We start from the raw sequence: 15,873 nt of genomic DNA on the forward strand, positions 1-15,873 counted from the left end.
AGGAAGGGGTGAAGGCAGAGGAGAAGGTAAAATGCTACCTAGCTGAGCTCCAGCTGGCTCTGCTGTATATTTGTTCACTGTTGTTAAACTTTCAAACTCAGAAACACGAAGGAGATCTGGAATGGGCTGGGAGCTGAGCTTGAAGGGGTTTGGACGTTCACAGCAAACCAGTGAGGTGGGGCTTCCACGCGCATCCAGAAATGAAAGCGCTATACAGGCAATTCCTGAAACAAGATAAATTACATTTACAGACCAACTAATCAATATTTATTTATTTATCTAGAGATTTTATATCCTGTCGTTCCACACAATGATCACAACAGTATCATGCGTAACTCAAATCAGCAGAGAGTGAAGGATTACAGAGTGAGCTTACATTCACAGCTATCAGTGAAGTGTTCTAATATTTGTTACCCAGCTAAAGATCTAGGCCATATGGCAAGAAGTAAGAAGATAAATTACATTTATAGACCAACTAATCAATATTTATTTATCTAGAGATTTTATATCCTGTCGTTCCACACAATGATCACAACAGTATCATGCGTAACTCAAATCAGCAGAGAGTGAAGGATTACAGAGTTTGCTTACATTCACAGCTATCAGTGAAGTGTTCTAATATTTGTTACCCAGCTAAAGATCTAGGACATATGGCAAGAAGTAAGAAGATAAATTACATTTAACAATGTCACATATTAGTCAGAATAATGAGTTTACAATCTTTCATTAATTTTGTTCCTCATGCATCAATTAGTATCTCTTGTCCTTCTTATCATGGTAAATCTCTACTTTCTGATGTTTTAAGTTAGGGCTATTCAAAAAATGCATACACCCAGTGCTTTGCAACAAAATAAAAAAAACATCTAGAAAATTCTATAAATACAAAATACAAAAAACATATTCAATGATCAAGATATGCTAAAGAATAATATAATAAGAAAAGAAGCACAGTGTGCCAAGAACCATGCCTAGTCAATAAATTCCTCAGCTAAGCCTGACTAGAGAGCATAGCAGAGATGTCCGTTGCCTTCTCTCTATGACAGGAATCACCTTGCATCTACTAATGGTGAGGGCACTGCAGTGATGCTCTTACAACAGATGACAGTGACAATTACCCAGAAATGGGCATTACTGAGAACTGGAGAAGGATCTAATATGCTCTCAAATTCCAGCACTAAACCATTTTTTTGTATCTTTTAGCCTTCTAAGACTCCAGTTTTGTCCAGGACAAACATGGTTGCTAAAGGTCTACTCTACTGGTACTTCTAAGCAGAAGCCTGTTCATTTTCTATTATTCCCTTTGCACAAAACTTTCTAGGCATGCTGACAGGAGAGAGGAGAAGGAGACCAGACAAGACACAGAGGGGTAGATTTTTAAAAAGTGCGCCTTCGCGTACTTTTGTTGGCGCACCAGGCGCCAACAAAAGTACTCTGGATTTTAGCAGATACGCGCGTAGCCGCGCGTATCTGCTAAAATCCAGGATCGGCGCGCGCAAGGCTGCCGATTTTGTGCAGCCGGTGCGCGCCGAGCCGCGCAGCCTGCCTCCATTCCCTCCGAGGCAGCTCCGAAACCGGAGCTGCCTCGGAGGGAACTCGCTTTCGCCCTCCCCTCACCTTCCCCTCCCTTCCTCTATCTAACCCACCCCCCCGGCCCTATCTAAACCCCCCCCTACCTTTGTCGGGGGATTTACGCCTCCCGGAGGGAGAAGTAAATCCCCGCGCGCCAGCAGGCCGCTAGCGCGCCGAGACGCGACCTGGGGGCAGTTCCGGAGGGCGCGGCCACGCCCCCGGACCGCCCCGGGCCGAAACCACGCCGCCGGACCACCCCCGAAACGCCGCACTGATCGGCCCCGCCCCCGACACGCCCCCCTCGAAAAACCCCGGGACTTATGCGAGTCCCGGGGCTCTGCACGTGCCGGCAGGCCTATGGAAAATAGGCGCGCCGGCGCGCAAGGCCCTACTCGCGTAAATCCGGGTGGATTTACGCGAGCAGGGCTCTTAAAATCCGCCCCAGAGAGCATAGCAGACTGATGAGATAAGGAGAGGAAGGAGGGAGACTGAACAAGTGGAGATCACCTCTCCCATTTCATCTCCTCATAGTAACCTAGTAATGACAGTAGAAAAGGGCCAAATGGTCCATCCAGTCTGCCCAGCAAGCTTCTTATGGTAGCAGCAGCCGCACCGTGCAGTTTACTCCAAGGTTTCTCTCTAGCCTTTAGAGATCCACAGTGCTTATCCCATGCCCCTTTGAATTCTTTCACTGCTGTTTCCTGACATTGGTTCTGAGTCGTCCCCCTGCAGTTTCATTTCATGACCTCCTAGTTCTGCTGTTTTCTTTCCAACGGAAAAGATTCAAAGTTGTCTGGTTACTTGCATCTCTAGCCCCTCACTTCCTCTGCAGCTTAGCAAAACTTAAGACTATGGACCATGTTTGCCAGAGGCTGAAATTCAACAATGTGCAAATATCTTCCATTCTGTTCCAGACACCCAAAAGGTTTGTCTTTTTGCCAATGATACCAAGATCTGCAATAGGACAGCCAGGAAGGTGTAGAAAATATGAGGAGGAATCTAGGAAGCTTGATGAATGGTCTAGGGCAGGGCTTCCCAAACCCTGTCGGGTTTTCAGGATATCCACAATGAATATGCTTGAGATAAATTTGCATATTCTGAGTCTCCATGGTATGCAAATTTATCTAATGCATATTCATTGAGGATATCCTGAAAACTTGACTAGCTGTGGGGTTCCCAGAACAGGTTTGGGAAGCCCTGGTCTAGAGTCTAGCAGCTAAGGTTTAATACTAAACAATGCAGAGTTATGCAATTAGAGGTAGAGTATAGGTATGAAATTCTTCTAAGCATGAAAGAGGGGTGGGGTCTGGTGGTGATCAAATCTGATGATCTTAAGGTGGCCCAACAGGTGAATAAAGCGATGGCAAAAGTCAGAAAGATGCTTGGGTGCAGGGAGAGGAATTGTCAACAGAAAAAGGGAGATGATATTGCCCCTGTATAGGTCCCTGATGAGACCTCACTTGGAATACTGTGTGCATTTCTGGAGACCGAACCTTCAAAAGGATATAAATCAATTGTAGTCAGTCCAGACTAGGCTGGCTACTAAAATGAACAGTGGTCTTCATTCTGAAGTATATGAGGATAGACTTAAAGATCTAAACAAACATATCCTAGAGGAAAAACAAGATATGACAGCGACATTCAAATATCTCAAAGGTTTCCATGCACAGGAGGTGAGTTTTTTCAATGGAAATGAGGCCCTAGAAAGAGGGTCATGGGATGAGGCTGAAAGGGGGTAGAACTCAGGAGTAATTTAAGGAAATATTTCTTTATAGAGAGGGTAATGGATGCTTTGCGTTGTCCTTCAGTGGAGGTGGTAGAGACTAGAACAGTATCTAAATTCAAGAAAGCATGGAATAAACACAAGGAGATCACTGTGGTATTTGTAAGGATTATAAAACTGAATTAATTGGTGTGGATGGGCGAACTAGACAGACCATACAGTCTTTTTCTGTCATCACATTTCTATGTTTCTTATGATTCAGAGCCTCCTGGATTTTCCTATCTAATTGTTCCTCAAAAATTGCTGATGCTGTTCCGGTTACAAATGTTGAGACGCTATGTCCTGATGAATGGGATAAAGACTCTTGTCTATATGTCTTTCATATGCCCCTGAGCAAGCTTAAGAGTGAAACACTGGCCGTGTTGGGCTATCATATGCTAAAGCAAAATTTATTAAGAGTCTACCTTTTACCGATGGAGGACTATTTTTAAGAAAAAGAAAAAAACGGAAACAAAAAATATTTTTGAATAAATTAAAATATACAAAGAAGGTGAATGATTGAGAAGACCGGTTGGTGTCTGGGTTAAAGTCACACAACGTCAGGCTTGCTGACACCTTCTAAAGCTATTATTATTAAATTTAATTTGGTTCCACCTTGGTACTGACAGAAGTTTGAAAGGCCACATTTTCCTGGGATACCAACGATTTATTGGTGGCTGATTCCTGGACCCTCAGAGCCTCACACAATTCCAAAGATTGTACAGAGGATGAGCTTTCATCATCATGGGAATGTTTCAGGGGATTCAAGGCTTCTGCCACAATAGACCCCCTCCCAGCATTGACGGGGACCTAATGATTATCATTTGAGCTGCGCAATGCTGGAACAGAAGAGGCTGAACCCTTTCCTCTCTTTGGATGGGAGATGGTCTGTCCCTCGACTGTTTGGTGCCTGATGTCCTCATGATGTAAATGCATCACCAGTGCTTGATGCAGCTCCTGAGTCCCTCGATGTTACTTCCTCCAATGACAGTACTGATGGGGCGGACTTATGAACCCCAAAGTGATTTTCCATGAGGTCAAGCTGGAAACAATGCCCTTTAAGACTATAGTCATACAAAGGGGACACCCTCTGACATTGTAAAGAGCCCCCAGGCAAAGGATACTTTTATCATGGGGGTTCATGATAGACATGAACCTTTCACATAGTGGATAGGGATATGCATTCGTTGGGCTATTTGTTTCATTCGTTTCAGTTGTGTGTGCGTATCGCCTGAACGGAAGGAATGTGCACAAAACTGATTGTGCGTGCATGTACGGGTAGGCGCCCATGTGCGTGAATACCAGCAGTTTTGTGCATACATGCCAATTGTGAAATATGCACACAACTGCCGAAACAAATCGAATGGCCTTAAAAATACAACTAATGCTCAGCCCTAATGGTGGACACCTATCTAAGCCTCTGACTTTCTTCTTTCAAAGGCATTGGACAAAAAATTAATGCAGCAAAATAAAACAACATGATACTTAGAAGAATAGCAACTGGTGTCACCTCTATGCACCGAAGCTGTTGCACCACAGGTCCACTGAAAAAGAAATAAAACTTACAAACAACCAAAAAATCTACCTAGGTGACTAAAGGGAAAAGAAAAACCCCACAGGGACCCACAGAGACCCTAAGAGCAGAAGAAGCAAAGAACTGCAACCGGGAGCTCCACAAAAAGATGAGATTGAAGGGGCCTCTGTGTGGCTGTGTGGCATTATAACATGCTACACATGCCCAGTAAGGTATGTTCAAAGTTTCTAGAAATTCTGAAATCAAATTCCCAAGCTAGGCTACATCTGATGATATCACCCATGTGCGAAGACTACAATCTTGCTTGTCTTTAGAGAATACCGTTTTCTTTTAAATATGAGGATTCCATTGGCAAGCTGAAATCTAGAAAATACGTAGAGTGGAAACGAGAAGGAGAATGGATTCAATACACACAGTTAAGATTATGGGTGGAGGATAAGGGAGCTTGCTCGGACCCCTGTGGCAGAAGGATTGTTCTTACCTTGCTGATAATTTCCTTATCTGCCTTAATAGGCAGACTACTTTTGCGAATTCTGCCTGGGAGGGGAAGGCAGGAGCCTGCCCCGACGAAGCCGAGGGAAGCCAATCAGCTGCTGCCACGTCATCAGAGGACCCGGAAGGGAGCCTAAAAAGCCTTCCTACGGCGCGTAGCTGCCGAGGCGCGCCTATTAACCGCGCCGTCTAAGCCGCGCGTCCAAGGGGCGCGTGGCTTTGGCCGGCTTCGGCTGGATTCGCCTGGGAGCCTCTAGGAACTTAAAAAAATTTTTGCAGACATATCCGTAGAAGATGGACTTCTCTAAAAAGATCTGCTGTCTGGCTAAGGTAGGCTAAACTATTTTAACATTAAGCTCTCCTACTCCTTCACGAGAGAAGTGTAATTGAATTTGTAAGGTTCTCTCTGCTAGTTTCAGCTCTTAGCACTATACTCCATATTTAATGAAGTAGAGATGCCCCATACTAAAAGAAAGGCTAAGGTAAGGCCTCCATCTTCAAGTACACCAAATATGGAATATGGGCAAAGGACTGTTGCAGAGTGGCTTCATTCCCCTCAGATCACTCCTGTTGAGGGGGCCGCTATAGGAATAGATTTGGAGCATAATCGAAAGCTATTGGCCGAGGACATCTCGCTAAGTCCAGGAGCGCCAGAAATACCAACACCACCTGGTAAAGATGGGGATTCGCCCCATAGTTTACCAGATACCAACCAGAGTGACTCAGAGAGGAGGGAACGAATCAGTATAGTGATGGAAGGAACAGAAAAAACACCTAACGATGGCCTGTCTACACCTGAGAATCTTGAGCAATTAAGAGAGCGGACGGATATTCCCTCCTCTGTGCAGGATAGTAACAAAAAAACAGAAAAGATCATTCAAGAAGTGATTGTAAGACCATCAATTATCACTTTGGAAACTGTTTGGAATTTTCTGATAAAAATGGATTCCTCTATTAAAAAACTAACTGAGGTAGTAATAGAAACTAATAAAGTAGCTAAGGGCAATTCGGATATATTGATGGCTCAGCAAAAACAAATTAAGGAAGTAGAACAACGTCTTTTGAAAGTTGAAAAGATACAAGTGGTGCAGATAAAAAGTGAGAATGAGTTACAGAGAAAGATGGAGAATCTAGAGAATTACTCACGCATATTAAGTCTACGAGTAATTAATTTTCCTATTATTGGAAAGATGAATGCATTAGAATATTACTCAAATATTAAATATGCCGGATCAGATTATGCCTACTATAGTAAAGGCTTTCTACATTAATACGTCTTTAAAAAGTAAAGAACAAACTAAAGAAGGGGAAGTGCAGATAATTGAATCTGGGTCATCAATAGATCTAACTGCCCTTATAGAAAAATCCCAAGATTTATTTTATTTATTTATTTTATTTAACAGTTTTATATACCGAAATTCTTGTAAGGGTTTACAAATCAGTTCGGTTTACTAGTGATAGAGAAAAGGGGGAATATATTGCTTACACTAGCTTTTGTAAAAGATAGGGACAACATATTGAAATATTTCTTTAGGAATATGTCAAAAACATTCTATGGATACAAAGTATGGATTTATCCAGACCTGGTGAAGGCTACTCAGATTAGGAGGAAGAGCTTTTTAGCGCTCAGAAAATATGTTCTTGAAAAAGGTGGACAATTCACACTTCGGTATCCTTGCAAATGTGCCATAAAGTTAAATGGTCAAAAATATCAATTTACTGATCCGGAACACCTTAGAGCACTTATGGGGGTAGAGAAGGATGGCAATAAATAATAAATAAGGGGAATTATTCTACAAATTTTCCTTGAGTTAATGTATGTAAAATGCTCCTAATTATAAACTTCTTTCATTTTACTTGTTTAAAATACAGAATATGTTTTAAGGAAAAAATTGCAAAATAACTGTTGTTTTTTCTCATTTTTCTTATACATATCTGTAATTTCAATTGCAAGTTATTGCTTGTATAATTTGTAAAACTCAATAAATAAAAAATTTAAAAAAAAAAAAAAGATTATGGGTGATACTGTGAAGAAGGAGAATGGAAGAAGGTGCTGGAGAGAGTGAAACAGAGAGAAGATAGCTTAAGAACGTGCCATACCGGGTCATCAAGCCCAGCATCCTGTTTCCAACAGAGGCCAATCCACGCCATAAGAACCTGGCAAGTACCCAAAAACTAAGTCTATTCCATGTAACCATTGCTAATGGCAGTGGCTATTCTCTAAGTGAACTTAATAGCAGGTAATGGACTTCTCCTCCAAGAACTTATCCAATCCTTTTTTTAAACACAGCTATACTAACTGCACTAACCACATCCTCTGGCAACAAATTCCAGAGTTTAATTGTGCGTTGAGTAAAAAAGAACTTTCTCCGATTAGTTTTAAATGTGCCCCATGCTAACTTCATGGAGTGCCCCCTAGTCTTTCTACTATCCGAAAGAGTAAATAACCAATTCACATCTACCCTTTCTAGACCTCTCATGATTTTAAACACCTCTATCATATCCCCCCTCAGTCGTCTCTTCTCCAAGCTGAAAAGTCCTAACCTCTTTAGTCTTTCCTCATAGGGGAGCTGTTCCATTCCCCTTATCATTTTGGTAGCCCTTCTCTGTACCTTCTCCATCAAAATTATATCTTTTTTAAGATGCGGCGACCAGAATTGTACTCAGTATTCAAGGTGGGGTCTCACCATGGAGTGATACAAAGGCATTATGACATTTTCCATTTTATTCACCATTCCCTTTCTAATAATTCCCAACATTCTGTTTGCTTTTTTGACTGCCGCAGCACACTGAACCGACGATTTCAATGTGTTATCCACTATGACGCCTAGATCTCTTTCTTGGGGTTGTAGCACCTAATATGGAACCTAACATTGTGTAACTATAGCATGGGTTATTTTTCCTTATATGCATCACCTTGCACTTATCCACATTACATTTCATCTTCCATTTCGATGCCCAATTTTCCAGTCTCACAAGGTCTTCCTGCAATTTATCACAATCTGCTTGTGATTTAATTACTCTGAACAATTTTGTATCATCTGCAAATTTGATTATCTCACTCGTCATATTTCTTTCCAGATCGTTTATAAATATATAGAAAAGTAAGGGTCCCAATACAGATCCCTGAGGCACTCCACTGCCCACTCCCTTCCACTGAGAAAATTGTCCATTTAATCCTACTCTCTGTTTCATGTCTTTTAGCCAGTTTGTCGGTTCCTGAACCAATTGCTCCATAAAAATGTAATTTATTCCATCCAGGAACTTTATATCTCTAGCATGTACCGATGATACATTTACCCAGTCAATATTGGGGTAATTGAAGTCTCCCATTATTACCGCACTACCAATTTGGTTAGCTTCCCTAATTTCTCTTAGCATTTCACTGTCCGTCTCACCATCTTGACCAGGTGGACGGTAGTATACCCCTATCACTATAGTCTTCCCCGACACCCAAGTGATTTCTACCCATAAAGATTCAATTTTGTATTTAGTCTCATGCAGGATGTTTATCCTGTTGGACTCTATGCCATCCCGGACATAAAGCGCCACACCTCCTCCCGGGTGCTCCTCTCTGTCATTGTGATATAATTTGTACCCTGATATAGCACTGTCCCATTGGTTATCCTCTTTCCACCATGTCTCTGAGATGCCAATTAAGTCTATGTCATCATTCACTGCTATACATTCTAATTCTCCCATCTTACTTCTTAGACTTCTGGAATTAGCATACAAACATTTCAAAGTTTGTTTTTTTGTTTGTATTTTCATTCTGCTTTTTAATTGATAGGGATAAGTTAGAATTTTTTAGCTCAGGTGAGTTTTTAGTTACAGGCACTTGGACTATTTTTCAAATTATTGGAACCTCACTGTCGGGATGCACTAATTCTAATGCATCATTAGTATCCTTTGAAGATACCTCTCTCCGAACCATGCGCTGCTGAGCGACTGTCGGCTTTCCCCTTTGTTCTAGTTTAAAAGCTGCTCTATCTCCTTTTTAAAGGTTAGCACCAGCAGTCTGGTTCCACCCTGGTTAAGGTGGAGCCCATCCCTTCGGAAGAGACTCCCCCTTCCCCAAAAGGTTCCCCAGTTCCTAACAAAACTGAATCCCTCTTCCTTGCACCATCGTCTCATCCACGCATTGAGACTCCGGAGCTCTGCCTGCCTCTGGGGACCTGCGCGTGGAACAGGGAGCATTTCAGAGAAAGCTACCCTGGAGGTTCTGGATTTAAGCTTTCTACCTAAGATCATAAATTTGGCTTCCAGAACCTCCCTCCCACATTTTCCTATATCGTTGGTGCCCACAAGAGAAGGGTGATCAGAAGAACCCCTAGCTCCTGGCATTATTATTATTTGATTGACCATCATTCAGTTTATAAACAAACATTGCGGTTAATTATAAAAGGAAATCATAAACAATACGTTTCTAGGAACAATAAGTAAATTCAATAAAAATAAAATATTAAAGTAAATAAAGCAACATAACATTTAAATTCCTCCTCCTCTTTACCCCTAAAACCCTAAAGGCCAGCATACCTTTCCCACCAGTGCCTTGTCCTCCAGGCTTGTTGTACAAGAAGATATCTAGGTCAGGAATGCCACTGTGGGGATGGAAGTAATGCTGTGGAGAGAGAGCGAGAGAATGAGATGAGGAATGTGCAGCTTCTCCTGCAAATGATGCCCAGCTGCCATGTATGTCACGGGTCAACACCTGCATGTTCTCATTTGGAAGTTACCCGCGTTCTCACCTAGACGCACAGCTTAGATGTTTATCTATATGTCAGGATGTCAGGAGTAAAGCACCGGTGCTCTCACCTGCACTGATATTCTGTGTGCCAGGATGTTAGGCGTTTTGGCGCCGGTGCTCTCACCTGCACTGGTATTTCCTGTGTGTCAGGATGTCAGGAGTAAAGCACCAGTGCTCTCACCTGCACTGATATTCTGTGTGCCAGGATGTTAGGCGTTTTGGCGCCGGTTCTGTCACCTGCACTGGTATTTCCTGTGTGCCAGGATGTTAGGCGTTAAGGCACCGGTGCTCTCACCTGCACTGATATTCTGTGTGCCAGGATGTTAGGCGTTAAGGCACCGGTGCTCTCACCTGCACTGGTATTTCCTGTGTGCCAGGATGTTAGGTGTTAAGGCACCGGTGCTCTCACCTGCACTGATATTCTGTGTGCCAGGATGTTAGGCGTTTTGGCGCCGGTTCTGTCACCTGCACTGGTATTCCCTGTGTGCCAGGATGTTAGGCGTTAAGGCACCGGTGCTCTCACCTGCACTGGTATTTCCTGTGTGTCAGGATGTTAGGCGTTTTGGCGCCGGTTCTGTCACCTGCACTGATATTCTGTGTGCCAGGATGTTAGGCGTTAAGGCACCGGTGCTCTCACCTGCACTGGTATTTCCTGTGTGTCAGGATGTTAGGTGTTTTGGCGCCGGTGCTCTCACCTGCACTGGTATTTCCTGTGTGCCAGGATGTTAGGTGTTAAGGCACCGGTGCTCTCACCTGAACTGATATTCTGTATGTCAGGATGTTAGGCGTTTTGGCGCCGGTTCTGTCACCTGCACTGGTATTCCCTGTGTGCCAGGATGTTAGGCGTTAAGGCACCGGTGCTCTCACCTGCACTGGTATTTCCTGTGTGTCAGGATGTTAGGCGTTTTGGCGCCGGTTCTGTCACCTGCACTGATATTCTGTGTGCCAGGATGTTAGGCGTTAAGGCACCGGTGCTCTCACCTGCACTGGTATTTCCTGTGTGTCAGGATGTTAGGTGTTTTGGCGCCGGTGCTCTCACCTGCACTGGTATTTCCTGTGTGCCAGGATGTTAGGTGTTAAGGCACCGGTGCTCTCACCTGAACTGATATTCTGTATGTCAGGATGTTAGGCGTTTTGGCGCCGGTTCTGTCACCTGCACTGGTATTCCCTGTGTGCCAGGATGTTAGGCGTTAAGGCACCGGTGCTCTCACCTGCACTGATATTCCGTGTGCCAGGATGTTAGGTGTTTTGGCGCCGGTTCTGTCTCCTGCACTGGTATTTCCTATGTATCAGAATGTCAGCAATACAGCACCGATGCCAAGTTGCTGATTTTAACTGATTGAAAATAATAAAACAGGAAAAATGTGCAGAAGACTGGATACCCTTCCAGCTTGTTCATTACTGCTTTTTCAATAAAGTTGTTAATAAGTCCCCAAATATTTATTTATATATGTTTGATGTTTCACTTTTTGCAATATATGGTCTCAAGTGGATTAAAGACAATTTAAGGCTTACACAGATATAATAATGGTTAATCTACTTAACACTGTGAGTCATTGTAATTGCATAAGGTCCAGGAGTGGGGAAACTATTATTTCGAATGGGCTCATTAGGACTTCAATTAGGAGAAAACAGTTCCACAGCTGAACAAATGCTCTGGGCTCTTCTCAATTCCCAGGTTGTGACTGTTGTTCTGTCTTCTTTAAATAATATTGGATCTCTCTATACCAGTAGTACTCAACCCAGTACTCAGAATATAACTAGCCAGTCAGGTTTTCAAGATATCCACAATAAATATGCATGAGATAGATCTGCATACAATGGAGGCACTACATGCAAATTTATCTCATGCATAATCATTATGATTTTCTTGAAAACTGACTGGCTAAGTGTGTCTTGGGGACTGGGTTGAGAACTCCTGCTCTAAGCAGCTGTCTGAGGATTTGAAAATGATAATTCACTCTTACAAAGCAGGAGAAGGCTATAAAAAATTTTCTAAATGCTTCCAGCTGACAATTTCAACTGTCAGAAACATTGTTAAGAAATGGAAGTTACTACACTACTGTCGTTTAGCAGGCTTTTAATCTGTAAGATAAGTGTATTGATGGTGGTAGGCAAGAAATACTGCTTTGTTTATTTTTCTGTTTTGTTTTATTTTTATTCTCCTGTTTGTTTTAATAATTTGTTGTATTTTATGATGGTTTGCTATTTTATGATGTAATCCACTTAGCACGATTGCTTTGCTATAGGAGGAATATAAGTCTTTTAAAATAAACATTATGCAGTATAAATTTGATTCAACTGTAATTATAAATGACTTTTGATAAATGTACTTCAACAGTTAGTAAAAACTTCTTTTGTAATCCTCCTTAAGGCTACTTGTGGAAAAAGGTAGAATATCAAATCTCTATACATAAACAAATAAATATGCATCATGTGCTCCAACTGTATCCTTCTGCATCTCACCGTAAGCAACCATTTTTATAATACATGTCATGTGCTCCAACTGTATCCTTCTGCATCCCTCCATAAGCCACCATTTCTATAATACATGTCATGTGCTCCAATGTGTCCTTCTGCATCCCTCCATAAGCCACCATTTCTATAATACGTCATGTGCTCCAATGTGTCTTTCTGCATCTCTCCCTAAGCAACCATTTTTATAATACATGTCAAGTGCTCCAACTGTATCCTTCTGCATCCCTCCATAAGCCACCATTTTTATAATACATGTCATGTGCTCCAACTGTGTCCTTCTGCATCCCTCCATAAGCCACCATTTCTATAATACATGTCATGTGCTCCAATGTGTCCTTCTGCATCCCTCCATAAGCCACCATTTCTATAATACGTCATGTGCTCCAATGTGTCTTTCTGCATCTCTCCCTAAGCAACCATTTTTATAATACATGTCAAGTGCTCCAACTGTATTCTTCTGCATACCTCCCTAAGCAACCCTAACTCAGTTCTCTGCTAGGGTGCCCCAGTGACTGTCTTAGTTACCAATCTGTTTTACCAAGTTATTTAAGTTGTATAAGATGTTATATTTGTATAAGTTACCAATTGGTCACCACTATGTATAAGTTGTTATCCTGTAAACCGGAGTGAAGGCATCCCGCTATACTTCGGTATAAAAAAGCCTCGAAATAAATAAATAAATTTCCATAATCTGGTTCATGTAATCCGGGTCCTTTTGCAGGACTCAAAGGGCCATTTCTATAATATGTCATGTGCTCCGTGTCCTTTCACATCCCTCCGTAAGAAGCCATTTATATAAGCGTGTCATGTGCTCCAACTTTGTCCTTTCACATCCTCCATAAGCAACCATTTCTATAATACATGTCATTTGTTTTGTGTCCTTCCACATCTCTCCCTAAGCAGCCATTTCTATAATACATGTCAGGTGCTCCAACTGTGTCCTTCCATGTCCCTCCATAAGCAATCATTTCTATATTATGTATCATGTGTTCTGTGTCCTTCCGTGTCTCTCCCTAAGCCACCATTTTTATAATACATGTCAAATACTCCAACTGTACCCTTCTGCATCCCTCCAAAAGTAGCCATTTGTATAATACGTGTCATGAGCTCCAGCTGCGTCTCCCTAAGGAGCCATTTCTATAATACGTGTCATGAGCTCCAACTGCGTCTCCCTAAGGAGCCATTTCTATAATATGTGTCATATGCTCCAACTGCGTCTCCCTAAGAAGCCATTTCTATAATTCGTGTCATGAGCTCCAACTTCGTCTCCCTAAGGAGCCATTTCTATAATACATGTCATGAGCTCCAACTGCGACTCCCTAAGGAGCCATTTCTATAATTCGTGTCATGAGCGCCAACTGCGTCTCCCTAAGGAGCCATTTCTATAATACGTGTCATATGCTCCAACTGTGTCTCTCCCTAAGGAGCCATTTCTATAATACGTGTCTTATGCTCCAACTGTGTTCTTCTGCATCCCTCCCTAAACAGCCATTTCTACAATGTGTGTAACGTGCTCCCATCACTGACCAACTTTGTAGGCTTCCAAATCAACCCAAAATGACAGAATACATTTTCTGAAGGAAACACACAGCAAAACATTGCTACCAAAATACCTTAAAATGTAATACATAGAGAAGGTGGATGGGGCACTCATATAACTCTGAAGGGTATAAATTCAGCAATAAAATATTTACAGGTTTTAATCAGAGGTCCGTAAGTATATGGTTGTAGAGGAGTTAGCATCATAAACAAAGTGCTATCTTCACAAAATGGCTACGAGCAATACAAAATGAAGAACGCTGTGTGCCGAAAAAGTGAGTGCTTAAGTTTTGTTTCTGTTATAAAGGAATAGAAACATGACAGTAAAAAAAGACCATTAGACCCATCTAAGTCTGCCCATCTGACTAATTTATCTAGCCATTCAGATACTGTTTTTGTCTCCACCATCTCCACTGGGAGGGTGTTCAACACATCTACCACCCTCTCTGTAAAGAAATATTTAAGGTACAAACTTAGATTGTAAGCCCTCTGGGGATAGGGAAATGCCTACAGTACCTGAATGTAATCCAATTTGAAGTGCTGAAAAAAAAGTGTGAAAAGCAGAATATAAATCTAAATAAATAAATAAATATTTCCTGAAATTTACAAGAAATCATTACAGTTAAGTTTTGATAAAAACAGAAAAGAAAAAACAGGAGGTGGTTTCTAAATGAATGTGTATGTGAAAACCAGTGTATATAACCAAGCTGAAATGTGAAGCAGTTTGAGACATGTCCTGCATTGTACCTCAGTGCAGTTGTGTTCATGTCTTCCATGAAAGCCTCATTAATAAAGTCCCCTCTTTCCTGTATCCAGTGGGGTCTAATTTGACTTTATTCACAGATTTCCCAACATAATCTTTTTGAAAAGGTTTTTTAATTTGAAATATACCGTAACTCCAAATGTGATTAGTTGCGATGACGCTGCTGCCTCGTTGAAGACCCCGAGGCTACACTGGTTAAAACGCTGTGATCTCTCTCTGTTTTTCCCATTTTTTCTTTTTTTCAGTCGCTGCACCCGAGGCCCCCGGACCCAGAAGGGTCAGCGAGGCCCCTCCCCTTTGGCTGACCCTCCCAACATGCCGACATCAGAAAGCGCGCCAAAAGGGAATTTAAAAAGAGGGCCCAAGACCGGAGGCGCCGCGCACCGGCGTCGTGCAGCAAAGGAGCGCAACAAAGGGGCATGCCCCTTTGTACTCCCCTTCGTACGCCTGAGGTACACCGGAAGAACAGGAACATCAAAACACACACCAAAATCAAGGCAGGATGGAATCAATAAGAGGAGGGGATGGATTGACAACACAACCCACTGAAATCCGCATCAACAAAGACAAGTACAGCAACAAACACAAATACTTGAGAAAATCAAAAGAAAGTTACAAATCATTGGCTAATAGAGAAACAAACTTAAGTAACTTCATCCAAGTAAAAAAGACTAAAAATCCAAACACATTAAATCTGAATAAACTTAACTTTAACTTTCCTTCTAGTAAATGCTCAATCTATAACAAAGAAATTCCCAATAGTAACTGACCTACTGTACGACATCAAACCAAGTTTCATCACTATCACTGAATCTTGGTTTAAAAAATCTGACATTATCCTAAAAAATCAAATAGCACACAGAAATTATGACGTATTTTCAATTCCCAGGATAAATATTAGCGGAGGCGGCCTAGTACTAATTATTGAAAAAAAAATTCAAGTGTAAACTGTTTCCAACAACACCCCCTCGAAACCATGAAACTGCAAT

The 15,873-nt window shown here is 41.9% G+C and overlaps 1 protein-coding gene across 4 annotated transcripts in view; it reads right to left on the reverse strand.

Moving 5' to 3' along the window:
* The window catches only part of SZT2 (SZT2 subunit of KICSTOR complex), a 446,100-nt gene that overhangs the window by 150,045 nt on the left and 280,182 nt on the right, over window positions 1-15,873 (reverse strand). For all 4 annotated transcript variants that reach the window (XM_029618788.1, XM_029618789.1, XM_029618790.1 and 1 more), the window contains exons 49-50: window positions 9,894-9,978; window positions 39-224 (exon numbers count right to left, since the gene is read on the reverse strand). In XM_029618788.1, coding sequence (XP_029474648.1) covers window positions 39-224; window positions 9,894-9,978 — 271 coding nt within the window. The remainder of the gene's footprint in view (window positions 1-38; window positions 225-9,893; window positions 9,979-15,873) is intronic.

Source organism: Rhinatrema bivittatum, chromosome 10 (assembly GCF_901001135.1).
Source record: "Rhinatrema bivittatum chromosome 10, aRhiBiv1.1, whole genome shotgun sequence".
Taxonomy (NCBI): Eukaryota; Metazoa; Chordata; class Amphibia; order Gymnophiona; family Rhinatrematidae; genus Rhinatrema; species Rhinatrema bivittatum.